Source organism: Ammospiza nelsoni, chromosome 5 (genome assembly GCF_027579445.1).
Source record: "Ammospiza nelsoni isolate bAmmNel1 chromosome 5, bAmmNel1.pri, whole genome shotgun sequence".
Lineage (NCBI taxonomy): Eukaryota > Metazoa > Chordata > Aves > Passeriformes > Passerellidae > Ammospiza > Ammospiza nelsoni.
Window position 1 is genome coordinate 59,398,059 of NC_080637.1, and position 17,388 is coordinate 59,415,446.

The 17,388-nt window shown below is 37.5% G+C and overlaps 1 protein-coding gene across 1 annotated transcript in view; it reads right to left on the bottom strand.

Annotated features, from left to right (window-relative positions):
* BMAL2 (basic helix-loop-helix ARNT like 2) overlaps positions 1-17,388 on the bottom strand; it is a 32,680-nt gene that overhangs the window by 5,381 nt on the left and 9,911 nt on the right. Inside the window, 11 exon segments of the mRNA XM_059472131.1 lie at positions 632-687; positions 1,866-2,016; positions 2,575-2,681; positions 3,613-3,853; positions 5,429-5,572; positions 6,404-6,521; positions 8,618-8,710; positions 9,701-9,780; positions 11,455-11,612; positions 14,044-14,082; positions 16,830-16,865. Coding sequence (XP_059328114.1) covers positions 632-687; positions 1,866-2,016; positions 2,575-2,681; positions 3,613-3,853; positions 5,429-5,572; positions 6,404-6,521; positions 8,618-8,710; positions 9,701-9,780; positions 11,455-11,612; positions 14,044-14,082; positions 16,830-16,865 — 1,223 coding nt within the window.

Consider the following 17,388-nt stretch of genomic DNA (forward strand, 5'->3'; position numbering starts at 1 on the left):
CAGAGGGCGTTGCAATATAAATGTAAAATCTGTTTGTGAAAATTGTTGTTCTCCAGTAGTGAAATATATTTAATCATTGCCACCTTCAGTGTCTCTCACAGACATTGCAAAGAACATGAGTTTAAAATACCCTTGGATTTCTCACCAACTGAAATCAGTTATTGAAAGAACATTTTGAAAAGCAAATATAAAGCCTTGACAGCAAGATGATAGAACAGCATTTCTGCAGAAAGCAGAAATTTGCACAGCAGAAAAATAATAACAAAATATATTCTGTATCAGTATTCCCCTGTATTTTATAGATAAACTCAGCACAGTTACATCTGTTCCAAAAACTGGGCAAAATATGAACTGTCTGTGACAGAAGCACAATATCCTACTAACCAAATCCCCAGATCTAACAGAAGCTGCTGGAAATTAAAAGTAGGGTATATGCACTTCCTTTTAGAGTTCTGTGAATTATATCAATTAGGACTCTGTAAGTAACTAGACACTGAAAAAGAAGTAGCTTTAAAAAAGAAAATTATTCCTTCTTTGCATGCAATCTAGAATAAAATACTCCTGGACTGGATAAATTTAAACTGACTGGTCAGGAGATGCAGCTGTGATAACTGTAAGAAGTGACACTTGCCTTCTGCAGATTGGGAACTGTAGAGGACCTCTTCTTCAGCTGATTCCTTATGACCTCTGAGATTGAAAGAAATGAAAAAAAAATCCAAACAAACCACTAAGAGTCAGTAATTTTTTTTGTCCCAAGAGCAAAATCCAGCATATATTTATGTTCAATTTCAATAACACTTTACACAGAACCAAAGCTAACATCCTCAAACTAGAGAAATATAAGATATTCATCACATATTTCCATGTTCAATTCTTTGTAATGTTTCTGAGCAGTGGGTGAAATACTGATTTCCACTTTCCAATTTAAAAAGAAAGCCATTGTCTGTGTTCCATGACAAGGGAATAGGGCTGTCATTTTTAGTGTTTGGAGGGAAATCAGGTGACCAGGAACAAGCACAGGTCAGTGGCTGCCTGGTGTCAGCAGCTGCTGCCCTCCTTCCTCCTGCACACAGCTGCAAATGCCCACATCTCCAGGGCAGGCAAAAAAGTGTCCTTCTCTTTTCTTGGGGAAAAAGGACATGGGCAAAAGAGGTGGGTGATGTTGACCTAAGGCATGAACCAGATACAGAATGGGTAAAAGGCCCCCTCAACAACTTTGGTTAATGGAAATAAACCTCCCTTTGTCCCTGCTCAAAACCCCAATCATTGGCAAAGATCCTCAGTAGCACTGGAACAATCCCAATTACAGCTCCTTTGCAAGGTGCAGAGAATTAAAAAGAACTACAAATAAAAAGAAGAATTAAGCACACACATTTACTGTCCCTCAGGCTCCACCCTTGCAATCAATTTGAGTGGATCTTTCTGTCCTGCCTTGCATTTCCACCATCTATCAATTGTGCTTCTCCACCTTCTGACACCTGGGGGTAGAGCAGCACTTGGAATTGGGTCAACTGACACACAGAGGGTTGTAAAGACCAGAAAAAAATGCAGAATTAACTTGACAGTTCCATTTATTAAAATCTACTTCTCTTAAAGATCCTTCCCTTCTTCCTTTAACAAGAAACTCTTTAATCTCTTTTTTCCCCTACTGGGAAACAGCACAGTTTTCAGAGTCGAATCCACAACATAGGACTGAAACAAAAATAGCTGGTAAATGCCAAAAAGATGTTTGTCCAAGTTGTTCAGCCCCTTTTTGTGCAAGATTGATGCTTTCTAGTCTTGTTCTGCTTTCTAAGCAGGTTATTTTAGTGCTTACTAAATTAATTATGACAAAAAATAAATGGAGAGTCATATAAATTACTTACAATACCACAGTGTTGTTTGATACAATGTACTCCAGCTCTTTGGTCCAAGGATTCATGAAACTAAACCACTGACTCTTTAAAGTAACAAAAGTCCCATCTTTTGCTCTAAATTTGTAGGAATTTGTAAATACTTTTTCTTTGTTCTGCAACACTAGATAAGAAAAGAAAAGTTATAATCATCATATTTAAGCTTAGAAAGGTAAAGTTAGAAATAATAAATCTATTTTATAGCATCATAAAACCAAAATGTTTCTGTTGGCCAGACATAGAATAAACATGCCAGAACAAACCGGGACCTGTTCTAAAATCAAACTATATAGTTTCAGCAGGGTCATAAATCTTACATAAATAAGCAAGTACTAAGTTCCTGCAAAACACTAGGAGACTCATGACTTGGTGAGCTTTAATTAGTGTCTTTAATGATGTTATCAGACACATCTGCTCTTCAGGATTCCTCCCCTTTCTTACAAAGAATGGAAGCAGAGGGTTTGACAGATGTGCTGACATTATTCCTCCACAATTAAGACCCTGCACCAGGAGCCAAGACAACACAAGTTTCTCTCTGCTTTTATTCCAAGCCTTACACAGGCTTGTCTTAACACAGACATCACAAAGGGCCATGCTGAGGTTGGGTAGTTTGGGTTTGCAGTGTTCTCACTTGCAGTTACACCTAGCTGTAAGTAGTCTGAGAGGACCAACTGTTTTGTACCTTCTTTGTGTTTTTCAGCTAGGTGATTGTGATCATCTTGATGGCAGTACTCATAACAAGAAGTTCCTAGAAGCTCTTGTGGCAGATACCCTAAAATTGCTGTTGCGCTGTTAGAAATAAAAACGTGAACTACAGCAGACTCAAAGCTGTTTCCTTCAGTATCAGATAAAGCAGAGCATTAATATTTAAACAAACAGATGCCTGTGTTCATGTTTGGGGAAAAAATATAGCATTAGTACAGCTCTAAAACATCAGGAAATATTTTTCACAGCAAATTATCCCTTTGCAATGATTGACAATTCAAAGGTAAAGTAAATGTTTAAACATGCAAACCACATGTACACACAAAATGCTTCTGTTTAGTGGCTCTCCCTCAGCCGGTCACAGTACTGGTCACACATAAGAGTCAATAAAAAACTCAGCACTTGAATTTTGCTCTTCCACTCACTGGAATTATTGTCAAACCGACACTTTTAGTAGAAAGCAAAGAAGACTGAAAGCAGTAACATTTCCAGTGACAATGAAATTCCAAATGCAAAATGGTAACTAGGTCTCTACAACAAATAAAAGTCTGGTTCAGAAAGTAGAGAAAATGGGAACTTAGTTCTCACTTCTAATAAAATAATTTGGTACCTCACTTAGAATGTATTTGTTACAAATGGTAAGACTCTCAGAAGTAATAACTTCTGGGTAAATGTTATTACTTCAGTCTTGTGCAGAGCTACAAAGCTCTAATTTGAGATTTTTCTTTATGAATAAATTGAGTCCATTTTCTATAGGACAATACACTTCTATTCATTATGTATTATTTGACAAAAAATAAAGCCCAAGTACCCATAGTTTAAGAATTAACTGCTTCTTGTGTAGAGCAGAAAAACATTCTGAAAATTAGAATTTTTGAGAATTTTCAAAAAATTCTCAAAAACTGAGAATTTGAATTAGAACTTCTGCCCTGCTGGAGAAATTACAGATTTGACAGAGGATCAGGAAATGAAAGCAGTTGTGTCATTTCTCTTCATTAAAAAACAAAAGGCTTACCGCTGATCTACATAAACAAATTTTCCATCCATGGCAAATCGTGTAACAAATTCTGTTGCTTTGACTTTTATCTCTCCACTCTTTTGTGGAACAATATAAGGGTGTAACCTCCCAATGGCAACAAGACAGTTAAAGTTACTACTGTCCTTTTCTACATCATTTTCCTCTTCTACTCCCACCTCATTAGGAGGCCAGTTCTTCAAATACCCAGTACAGTGAATGGTGCAGTATTTTCTGTGATCTAATAGAGAGAAATTAAATAAGAAGCAGTTATTGTTCAAAGAGTAAACCAAATTACTTATTTTATTGTGTTGGCCATGAGACCAGCAACTTAATATTTCATGCTTACCTACACCAACTGTACAAAGCTATGGATCATTTTAGAGTAATTTTGAATTATTTTTGTTCTATTCAATTTGGGCTTACCTGCAGAGAGAGCTTCTAACCCTATGTAAGATTTAGGAAGATGAGTTATGGGTACTGGCAGTTCAAATACAAGTTAGACAGAAAACAAAGCAATAACCCACAGATCACTCTGTTTTTATATGGATTGTGAATTAAAATTAACCTGAGGCCCTCTGTAGCTTCCAAATCAATTTACCTTTGGTGAGCATAATGGCCTGAACATATGCTCACTGCAGTTGAGAAAGAATCAGCTTATTTTCTATTTATCTCTGGTTTCTGAAGTTTTGTGGGAATACAAATATTTTAAATATCTTAAATCCCAGCATACACTGTCATTCCCTTTTTGCTCTCTAAATAACATGAAAACACCCTCATAAGCATCACGGTTTGACATTATGTATCCTACAATAGGTGTACTCTTTCCCAAAAAAATGCCAAAGCACTCTTGACACCTCTATGCTGAACAGGATGCTTTCCATAGTTTTGATTTTCCCCTCTATTACAAAAAAAAACCACAGATCAACTCTGCAAAATGAGAAACTGAGTTATCCCACTATGATTTTGTCACAGTTTGCCTTCCCTCAAAACTGCTTACTTAGAGAAGGTAAATTCTTATCTCACTGAGTTATCTGATGCATCAAGGGATATCAAATTCTATTTACTTACAATCACGGGCCTCTTAAAATTTGTGGTGTATCTCAACAGTAACAGGTTACATTGAAAAACAGAACTTGGAGGATTTTTTCAGGATCAAACAATTTCAGCACACTTTTGCAAAAATCATTACTAAGTTATTAAAACAAAAGCTGGAAATTGCATTTTAAAATTGAAATTTAAATTTTCACTGGAAACTTGACAATATTACACTGCTCTATGGGCATACCAGAATATGAACTAAAGTAAAATTACTGGGAAAATTAATGGAATTACACCAATAAATTAACTTTACCATGAACAGGGGGAAAAAGGAAAATGCATACTTTTAAATACAAACAACACAAAAAGTAAGTCAGAAAAAAAAGTTGGTTTACTTGCTTTTTTCCCTTCAAAATAGTAGAGTTTGCAGGCTTTATTCACTCAGTTATCTTCAAGACATAAGTTTAGTTTCATTCTTCTGATCTGCTCCAGTTCTTTCAAATATTTCCCTGAGACTTCTCAAATTTGATCACAACAGACCACATGCTCCTATAGAGCCACTGTACCTCAAGTTCCTCCCTCCCTCTTTCCAGGAGGGCACCGGGAGGAGAAAGAGAACAATTAGACTGTTTTTCAAAAGGTGTCCCTGGTTCCCATTTACACTGCTCTACAGCTACTTGGTGAGATCAGTAGGAACTAGAAAGCCATTAGTGACTTGGAATTTAAACAAGTTTCAAGAGAGAAAGCCCCCATTTCACCTCCACTCTCTGAATACCTTTCTTCTTTGGGTTGGGCAAACACTCCTTCTCCTCTTTGACTGTGGTCCTGCTACACTTTATGCGACAGAAGAAGGAACGCCGAGCACCAGAGTTCAGCCGAGCTGGTCCAGCTTGGAAATCTGTGTGTACTTGCAAGCCAGCTTACAAAGATTTCGTAAAGTAGTTAAAAACAACCAAAACCAAGCAATAAAACTTCAGAAAACAAGGTGCTTTCTGCATTTACCTCCCAGTACATTGTCCTCACTGTTTAGCTGCCTAAATTTTGTACTTACAATTTAAAAAGTCTAATAGTCTAAATAGGGCAAAGAAAACATGATTGACAGAGATTCCAAAATTAGAAAGAACTACTAAATTATTTATAGACCCTTTTTGATATTCTTAATAGAATTTTACTACAGATGCTTTATAAACTTTAATTTTGTACAAGGAAGAACTATAAAGATGCTTGTAAAAGCCAGCTATAAAATAGGCATTAGCTGCATAGTACACAAAACAGGCATTAGCTGCATAGTACACAATGCTTTCCTTATTAGAAACAACTGTAAACTAAAGAAGGTTTGGTTACTTTGGGATTGACACTTAGCATTTTCAGAGAAGACAGTGACTCTTGATATTGAAGTATTTTATCCCATGTTCGACTACATCAGGTCTTTTGTATTGACAAGACCTAGCAAATACAAGAAAAAAAAGCAGTATGCTGGTAGGAAGAATGTCAGACCACATCTTGGTAAATGCTTAACAGTGATTGCAGTACAGAATTAACAGAATTTCTGTAACTCTTATGATCTAAAATCAATTCTCTTCTGGGCTAGCTTTTCAACTCTAATGCATTTTAAGCAGCAGATACACATTCAAATGTTTGCTTCTTTCGTTCATCCACACATCCATACAAACACCTGAATACATCCTGACTAATAATTAGATTTATTAACATCTCTTTAAAAATATCAGCACATCCAGCTCTGACTTACTTTTGCCATCTACGAGCTTCTCTCTAGGTGAGACATCCGATGAAGAAAGTTGCTCCTTAACTTTTGCAACATCTTTTGGATGTAAGTAATCAAATAAACTTTGTCCAATTAAACTGGCCTATTAGAAAAAAAACAAAAAAAAGCAACAAAACCCAAAAGAGATGAGAACCACACCATTTTGGAACAGGACCCCACACATTACTTATCTCAGGAAAACAACTGTCTACACCACTAAAAAAAAAGCCAATACCATAGTTACTCCAAACATCAATATTTTGTTTTACATTTCATTTGTCATTGTTTAATATAAGTTTTATTTAAAAGGGTAGTAAAAACATAGTTTGTTCCTTCCCTTTGAAAAACAGCATATTTAGTTGGAGATCCAACAAGTTCTGTACAACCATAAATATTTATTTATGTAAATAATGCAATTCCTGCTCCTAGCCAAAGAAGGTTATACACAAAGTAATTTCACTCTCAGAAGTATTGGGGAAGGAGGGAAGAAATAGAAAGGAGGATGAAATATTCAACTATCTAATGACTCTGAGGCCAAATGTGGTTGGACAAACTGGCACCACAGAGCCAGGAGCAGGCTGGAAGCAGGGCTCAGCTCACCACAGCACTCAGCAGAGGATATTTTCAGGGATGTCTCCAGCTGGGATGCCTTCTACCTGCTCACTCTGTTCATCCCAAGTAACTGACCTGCTGCAACACTTTCCTTTGGAATGGGAAGGAATTCTCACAGAAGTGGGAGAGTTTGCTTTTCCACTGCTTACCTTCAGCACAGCAACCAAATCAAAGGACATAAAGGAGCTGTGTTGACAAGCTCTACTCTAGACTCAAACTCAGGACAAACACCCAGTCTCCTGCCTTTTCCCAGTCCCCATTTAATCCCAATGCAATGGGAAAATGCTGAGTGCTGCTGAGACAGCCTAACAGCAGCCTTGCCAAAATATACAGGTATAATAAACCAGATAAAGCTGCAGCATGGGATTCAGAGCCTAGAACAACTCCTACACAAGCTAATAAATCCATGGGTTTTGATTAAAGTCAGTCATGTCCTCTGAATCTCCTTGTCTGGAATACAGGAGTTCTTAAGGGTCTGGAAGTAGGTATGTCTAACATGACTGACTCCAGAAAGGCACTTTCAGCTCTTGAACAAAATCAGTGTAGAAGTTAAAAAAAAAAACAACTCTGCTTGATGCTTTTTCCCCTACAGGCTAGAATTAAGGAGGAAGTTTTTCACAGAAAGAGTGGTCAAATACTGGAATCATCTACCCAGGGAGGTGGTGGAGTCACCATCCCTCGATGTGTTTAAAAAAAGACTGGATGTGGCACTTGGTGCCATGATCTAGTTGAGGTGTTAGAACATGGGCTGGACTCGATGATCTTAAAGCTCTCTTCCAACCTAGAAATTCTGTGATTCTGTGATTCATTTAACTTTAATTAAAGAAGATAGTTTTGCACTTAAAAAAAAAAATCTATGAAAGACTCCAGATTGGTTATCTGTACATTTATAAAGAAAACTAAAATAGCACAAACGGTTTCAAAGTTACAAAAGTAGACAGATGGCAGCACTAACTGTTTTAGCCTCTGTTTGTGAAACAGAAGTCATTGATAGAGGAACAAATTATCATCCCTGGATTATTTGTGGTAATTGCCCATCATGCTAAACACCAACTAATGGAAAGTACATGTATTTTGGCAATTTCCCTGGCTGTACAGGCTATGCTGGCTGCCATTCAGTTTGTCTCAGGTTAGGGGTACATGCTTGGACAATTACTGTGAGTCATGTGTTATGTGGTACATGCCAGCATAAAGGCAGCACCAAGGAAAGCTTTCATTAACTTCCACTGCTCAACTACCCATTTTCCTTGGCCTAAAAAAAACCTTAAAATCACTTCACTATGTGAAAGAAAATCTCTTGCACACAGAAATTAGGACATCTTCAAATTATCCCTTCCTCTCAGACTGGCAGTTTTCTTAGGGATGATCAGCTGAAATCTGGTGCTGTTCCTCAGGTTGGGAACACTGATGTACTTGCACATATTTTCTTACAGGATATTCAGCTTTACTCTGAATAAGGTTAAATCAAAGAAATTCCAAGAAATTATACACAAGGATTGGTTTGATGTAATATAAAATAAAATATAAAAGTTTTAAAATTCCTAAGAAAATGCAAGGTAAAAGCAAGCAAGAAACAACAATAACCACCTGATCATAATTCAGTATTTTGCAAACTGATTCAGAGACAAACAGAATTTTTCCTCTGTTGCATCCAACCACAAACAGGAATCCATCTGCAGCCTGAAAATATAAAGATACTGTCTTTAAAAACACACAATTAAAATAAACAATGAATATTAATGACTACAAGGAAGCATACTTTTAATCCTGATTTTTAAAATTAAATACAAGAAAGCTAGAGAGGGGCAAGAGGAAATGGCTCCACACTGACAGAGGGTGTGCTTAGATTGGATATTAGGAAGAAATTGCTCCCTGTGAGGGAGCTGAGGCCCTGGCACAGGCTGCCCAGAGATGCTGTGGCTGGCCCTGGATTCCTGGAAGTGTTCCAGGCCAGGTTGGATGGGATCTGAGCAACCAGAAATAGTGGAAGGTGTCTTTGCCCATGGCAGGGAGTGGAATGAGATGAACTTTAAGGTCCCTTCCAACTCAGGCGATTCTGTGATTCTAAAAAAAAAGCAATTAAGATTGCAAGGACCAAACAATGCCTTCAACCACAGACAGCTAAAGTTCCTTAAAGACATCTTTGGCAAAAGTCCAGCTACAAAACAGCTTCTTTTGGGAGCCATTCTTGGCAAAGTAGATCTTGGCAAAGCATTGTTGCAGCAAAGGAAAAAACCCACAAACCTAGCTGTGAATGAGGTGTGTGGGTTTGTGATGAAGTGTGCAAACAAGAGGGAAGATTTTATTCCAGGTATTTTCTGCACCTTTTGCAAAGCACATCTTTAAAAATACCCATTTTGGTAGGACAGCCAACAACTGTGAGGATATTCCTGCATAACTGGCAGCATTCTCTGCAGTTGCATGAAGATTTTTAGAATGGATGTATTAAACAGGCAGACTGTACACAGATTATTGTCCTTCCAGGGCTGCTGCCTGCCATGCTCCTAAACCATCTCTGCACACCTTCATGAAAGCCTGGGTAGTGCACAGAGTTTAATCAGTACAAGAAAACACTTGCCTGAAGGAAATGATGGGAGAAAAAGCACTGTCCAACTAAAAACTGAAGCTTTAACAAGGACATGATTTATCTGAGAGTTTCCCTCCACTCACCCTAAGGATTAACTGCCGCAGTTCATCATCCTTCAGAAATGAAGGTTTATACCGCACTTCTGAGTAGGAGCTGCTGGAACCTGGGAAATGGGTCATTCACAGAGATCATGGCAAAAGTTACATTTTAAACTCACTTTTAGCAGAGCTATACTTGCTATGTCTTTTAGAATTTCTCTCTATGACCCCAATAGCTGAATTAAAAAAATAATTCAAAGCTCAAGAAATACTAAAAATAAAATTAAAACAGATTTCAAACATATCTGGTAATGAAAACAGATTCACATAACTGTTTTTTTTCTTGCCCTTTATTAACACAAACCAAGCAAACTTCTATTCAGATATCATTAATGTACTGCAAGAGAAATGGTATTAGGAGAAGTGAATTTTCTAGAAACATTTCATAGGTATATTTCAGACCTCTTAACTAAATTTTCCTTCCTGAAACAGAATAATTCCAATATTACCAATTATCTTTAGACATTAATAATGCTTCATTATTACTATAAAGCCAACAATCAAAAAACCAAACTGTTGTAGTTAAATTGAATGTCTCACTAAATATAGTGAGACTGACTCACTGCATGTACTGTTCTAGCACCCATGGCAAGTACTCTGTAAATTAGTTTTTGTTCATTACACTTTTATCCATTAAATTTTTTTTTTGGTGTTACATTTTTTGTAACAGTTGAACATTTCAGCCCATTTCATCATGCACTATAACTCCACATAGTATATTGTATTCTCTTGAACCATTTGTTTTGAGGTAAATACAACTGTGCTGGGTGAAGTCCAGTGTTTACATCCTGTTGTTAAAATACAAATGCTTGAGCTGAAGATTTCTTGTTTAACTGCAAGTGCAGTTACTGTCCTGCTGGTTTACATTATTTCCTGCTGGTTCACATGACTTCTTCATGCAGACTCTCAGTCCTTTAGAAAAACCTCAAAACCCTTTACACCTGAGCCATTTCTATGATTCTATTACTGCCAAGGCAGCAACTTATTTAATTTTCTTCACTTCTTTGACCCAAAACTAACTGGGTTCTCCTTAGACCTGTTTATTCATAATCAGTGGGTTTTGCAATGCAGAGGGTCTTTGATCTTTGCTTAGAGTTGACCAAATGATTATTCTGAAACAGTGGTGCCAAAACACCTAAATATTCTGTGCAGCTGATACAAGCTGCACATTGCAGAGTTTATTTGGATATATTTTTTTGGGAGAGAGGGGGAAAAAAAATCCAAAAACCTAGCAATAGCAGAAGGAGAGCAAAGAATATTTCCTGGGCTGATCCTCACACTAAAGCATTCCCTAAGATCCATTATTAACTTTCTCAGTTGACTGGGCTACCAGAAGTTTCTGTTTCTTGCTACTATCTACCATGTGAGGGTTTTTAAGACTTTAATGCAACCAAAGTCATTGACCATTTTGTTAAATTATTTTCTGTCTTGCAACCTTCCTTTTGACTCCTGTACCTTCTAAAAAGGATCAAGGAGTAACCCAAGAGCAAGGCATGCCCTGAGCAGACAGGAAATATCAGAAACTGAAGGGTGGCTTTTTTTCTGCTGTACTAAGCAAAAACTTAAAATTACGTTCTGACAGCTACAGACATGAACACTTAAATGAGGAGCAGACTCAGAACTAAATACAGTAAGGAAATGTAAAATAAAATACTCTTGGTTTATTTAAAACCTGGGAAGATACACACAACAACTCCTACTAGAACAAGGATTTACAGGATGATGTTTCCCAAACTCACCTTTTAAAGACTTCAAGTGCTGCACAGCCATCCGTAGCACTGTGAGCTTGTCCAGCTTTCGGGCCATGGGATTGCACTGTGGTATCATGGCAGACAATTCCTCTATCAAATTATTCATTTTGTCTCTTCTTCTTTTCTCTGTCTGACTGTGAGCCTCTCTAAGAAGAAAAATTATTTTTAAAGAGTGATGTAGGACACATGATTGTCCCCATAATATTCAGTTTCATTTGGGAATGGAACTATCACCAGTACTACTGCACTGAAGCAGTTTTTCATATGCTACTTCTACTGGACAATTGAATTGGATTCACTTCAACAAAGATGAAATGGGAAATACTGAGGAGAAGAGATATCCCAAGCAACAATTTGATTACATTTGGCAGGAACAAGAGGTTATGAAGACTTCTTAAACATAAACCTTTCTTGAGACCCTTGCCATGCAAGTGATGACTTGGACACTTCAGTGTGTCCCAGAGAACTCTTGATGTCATTGGGAATCAGTGAAAGACATTCTTGCTCCCACCTCTACCTGGCCTGTGTAACTAAGATAGGGTGTTCATTCTGCTGCCTTTTAAGAAACCCCACAGCAATAAACATTACTTTTCCACATGCTTCTAAGAGATGGAGTGGAAACTGAAAAAAACAAGTCGTGCCTTGTGTAATTGACCAGAAGTATCCCAGAAAGCTTTCCTGATAAGGTGGTACAAAGGCTGTCTCAGGTTTCATCTCTTGGTAAGCCTGTCAAGAACTCAGCCACAGAAAGAGCTTCTCTTCTCAGTGAGTTTTCATCAGGAAACTCCTTCTAGGGCACATGGTTGCACACCACAAGTGCATTTATAGCTCAGGTCACCTTTTCTTTACTTCTTTCTAGTGCATTATGTCAGCTTTTCAACCCATCTCCTTCCCTCTAACACCCTCCAGCAGATTAAGGAAGGTTTCATTCACTCTCTTCCTCCTTACCCAGAAGATAAGTCAGCCACTCAATTAAAGCCCAGATGATTTTTCTTTCTAATTGAGGCCAGACACAGTAGTATAGTTATGCAAAATGAGGAATAAGTTTTGGTTAACTGATCTCCAAAACTTTTCCTTGCAGGCATACTGCAACGGAAGTTATTAAAGGCAATAAAGTTAACTACACCTGGCCTGTTGAGAAAGAGCAAAGTACAGTTTTAAAGATCTACCTGAATACTATTTTAATTAAAAAAAAAAAAATAAAGCCTTCACCTCACAACTAATTCTGGGTCATTCTACCAAGCATTTAGCTTTTCTCTCTCAAAAGCCTTCCATGAGATTTAATTTTTTGAGTTATGCTCACATCTGTGGGTTCACCCAACTCTTCCTTTATGTCAGGTAAGAACAATCAAGTAATATCCTGGGTATGCTCCTTGAACTGTGAACTTCAGGAAGACAAATACATGCATTCCAGGAAAGGGAACAACCTTCCACATCTCTGAAGGTCAATAAAGAATTATAACAAACTGGTCAGGTTGGTGCAGAAATTCAGGGGATGATTGAATGATTGAAAAAGGCTTCTGTTGTTTGCCACAGCCACAAAGGCAAAGGGAGAAAAGCAGGTTCCACAATAAGCTAGAGACAAATAATACTGGAAGGAGATAACTGATAAGCAAACCTCCAGACACCTTTGTACTGATTCTTTTTCCCTCCAACTAGTGCACCAAAAAGTCAGGAAAAAAGTTAACAATGCCACACAGAAGCCATTAAAGCAATGTACTACAATCTTATAGAGCAATCTGGGACAGTCTGTGAAGAAAAAATAATTTTGAAGTGAAACTGTAAATATATCTTGGAACATTTTAGTTTCTTTAATTTTGTTTCAATTACAGGAACACTTCATAATTACTAGCTAGCATACTATATAAATAATACTTCTGACAGCATGCTGAGTGGATTATGTATTTCTGGTTTGATATCTCTGCTCACATGAAAAATGAAAGACTTATTTTTAAATCAACTTTACAGCACAGCTCTGGTTTTACTACATGGTTTGTCTGCAGTTTAAAATATTTGTTTGGCTGAACTGTGGTCACACAACATTTCAAATCTGGCAAGTGCTCTATGTGAATTTCAGTTTATGTGAATTCAAAGTTCAATGGCAAAACTTGAATAATTCCCTACACAAAAGCTTGTTCTAGAACAAGAAATCTTTGTTGTACTTTAGCCAAATCTATTTCCATGTGGAACAAATTCCAAATACCTCCAGAAGCAGACAAATCTAGAAAAAACAATTCTCAAATTCATACAGATGAAGGATCAGCTCCTTACACGACTTAAGTGTACTGCATTTAATTCTCACCTTAAAAACTTCAACCTCATGGTTTTGCTAAACCAATTGAGATATTCTGCGGCAACATTTACCAAAATTATTAGCAAATAAAATCCTCAAGGAGGCTTTAAAAATTACTATACATTTAGCAAGGAAAAGGAAAAGCTTACTGTTAAATGTTTGATAAAGTTTTAATGAATGTTATCCACAAACTCATATTTTACTATTTACTACTATTTTACTTATGTTTTACTATTGAATTTCAGTCTTCACTAGAAAAACATATTTCTATTGAAAATGAGTACCTGAAGTCTTTTACTTTAACATGTTCTTCATCTTCACTCCTAGAAAAAACAAGGTACAGAGTTTTACATTACATATTTAATACTAGGCAGTTCTTTCCTCCCACAAATTCCAGAAGATAGAAAAATGCTACAAAATTACTGTGGCTCCAGCAAAAGCAAACCCACAAAATCTCTCAAGCATAACTGACCTAGCAAGTGATGCATAACAGAAAGAGACCAGAGCACAACTGGCAATATTCACAGTTGTATGAACATATTAAAGGGATAGTTCATAATTATGGGGCTTTTTTTACTCTGGAGACAACAACATTACTGGAGCACTCAAATAACTTAAGACTAGCCTTGATTTTATTTTTTTGTTTAAAGTTTTATAAGATAAAAATGTATGTTTTTATTTCTCATAACTTATTGTCAAGTTATAAAATAAGCAATCCTAAATTACATTTGAAAAAACCCAAAAACCCTAAGCTATTTCCCATACCCTACAGCAATGACTGGGAAGTCATAAAGTAATAAAACTGTGAATGAAACACAGTCTTAAGTGTCTGCAGCACAATTAACACTCTCTAACAGGAAACTATAAAGGATGATTCAAACAAGGCAATGAGCTTTTCTTTCCCTATGCCCACTGCACTGTTCCCCACTCTTTGGGAAGAATTGATGGCCTTGGTACCATGAGAATCAAGAGGAGAGGCCAAGCAGGCAGCAGGTGTCTCCCACAAGGAAAGGGAAGCAGGAGGATCCTTGGAGATTACAGCTTCAGGAAAGGTGCCAAAAGCTGCTGCCACCTGCAACTGAGTACTGAACCCAGTGAGGATCCAGAAGCCAAACTAACAAGGCAGACTCTGGGATTTCACTGGAACCCAGCAATCTTCTAGACAGTCTGAGAAACCCAAACACAGGAGGAGGTTTGGCTCACAACACCCCAAGACTTTCATTCACTGAAATAGTTTCAGATTTAGACAAGTTAGCAATAACTAATATTGTCCTTCCATTCTAAAATAAACTTACCAGAAATATCTATATACTGTGAATTCCAACAGAATTCACATTCTCTGACCATAAGGGAAGAGGTAAGGAGGAGCCAGACCAGCTGCAATGCAGCATGTGCCCTATTAATTAACTTTCCTTCTCCCTCAGGAGCTCCACTTGGGGAAAAAATCTAGCACAAATTTGCTGTTCAAGCAATCAGTTCTAGCCTTCAATGGATTTTTATAGCCTCTGTCCTAACAGCTGTGGTGTTGCTGATATGAATAGCTAAATTAAAACCACCTTGACTACATGAACAGAGGGTGAAATTCTACTTTGTGGCTATATTGTGGGTATATTTAATTGGTACTATAAAGGACAGAATGGGTATCAATCAGTAAAAATAAAGAACACCAGCTTTTCTCTACTTTCTTAATTGATTTATTAAATATACTTCCCCATTTTTTCTAAAATGGAAGCTAATGTTTTAAAGGCAGAAAAGGAGGTTTTTTACTCACACTTTCCATGACGAGCACCATGGAAAAAATCCATGAAGAAACAACCAATTTAACCCCAAAGAAAGATTTTTACACTCCTCTTCAGGCTATGTACCAAAGAGTGACTTCCCTGCAGAAAGGGACCTGGAGGTGCTGGCTGACAGCAGGCCCAGTTCAAGGCAGTCAGAGGGCAAAGCACATCAAACACCAGATGGACAAAGAGGTGATTGTCCTGCTGTGCCTTCACCTGGAATACTGTGGGCACTTCTGGGCCCCAAAATGTGAGAAGGTGTTTGGTGAAGATGGGAAGGTACCTGAAGAAATTCAGAGAAAGGCAACAAAGCTGATGAAAGGATAGAAGGAATGTCCTGTGGCCAAGGACTCCTGGTTTGTCCAGTTTGGAAAGAAGGAGGCTGAGGCCATCTCCTTGCTCTCTGCAGGTTCCTGAGGAGGGGAAGTGCACAGAGAGGTGCTGAGCTCTTCTCCCAGGTATCCAAGGATAGCGGAATGGTTTAAAAGCTGTGCAGGGGAGGTCTAGACTGGACATTAGGAAGCATTTCTGTACCAAGAAGGTGGGGAAACACTGGAACAGGCTTCCTGGAGAGGTGGTCAATGCCCCAGGCCTGTCAGTGTTGAAGAGGCATTTGGACAATGCACTTTACAATGTGCCTTAACCTTTGGTCAGCCCTGAAGGGCTCAGGCTGTTGGAGCGGATGATCATTGTAGGTCCCTTCCAAGGGAAACAGTTTATTCTATAAAAACACTGCATGGCTACTTACAAACAAATATTACCCACGTAAGGTATCTTTTTCCAAATACAGAAAAAGAAAATGCAACAAAGTAATCATGTAATTAACAACCCTCCTGGGAGATATATTCCACAAAGGGTTTGCTTATGCTGCATAGCCACCTTGTAACAGCATTATTTTAACACAGTTATTACAGTTGTAATTTTAAAAGCACCCTAAAAGGTATTAAAAAATGTTTACATTCACCAATCCTGGAAGAATATGAGAATATTTTCTTCACCTCCCTAAGTCTTCTGATTGAACTGGCACTTTTCACTCCTTCCCATTCTAAACTTCAATACTAACAAGTTTGGTAAGAGCATCATCTTAGAAAGAACTATCAGAAACCCTTAACATTGAATGGACCTGTCCATCCTGTTCCTTAACTAAATGTTTATCACCTTGTGCTGTACACAGACCTGCCCTGGGATGAAGCACTCCTCAAGGAACCCCACAGCTCATCTAGGCAAACAGCAAAGTGTGACAAGTTCACAGAACTCAAAATAGAAATGGATTCATTCATAAAAAGTACCTTTTCTGAGGATCACCATCAACTTCAACTGTATCCCTGCAGAAACAGATCACAAAGTAAGTAAAATGGAGTTTAAAGCACAACAAGATTACTTGATAGACCCAAAAAACGTAAGTCACAGAAACATTTTAAAGGTAACTCCACTTAATTGGTTATTTTCAGCAAGATCATTAGTCCTAGAATCTAATTACTAATTCTTATTAGCCAGTACTTTTTCAATTAATTTTTTAACTTGGACAATTATTTTTTTTTTATCTGAGAGATTCAAACCTCAGGGGAACATTACCAAGAAACCAACACTTTTACTGAGCAGGTAAAGATCAAAAAGTGATACTGAAAAAGAATGGAGACTATTTTTTTTCCCTCAGAAACTAACATATTGCTGGAGTTTTCAGTTATCCACACGACACACTTGAATCTCCAAGTTGGCAATTACATCAACACCCACAGTACAGCTACTGCAGACCAATGGACTACATATGGGAGAAGCAGTGATTAAAGAGCTTTAATAATCACAATTACATGCACATCTCCTATTCCCCACCTTTTTAAACATGGA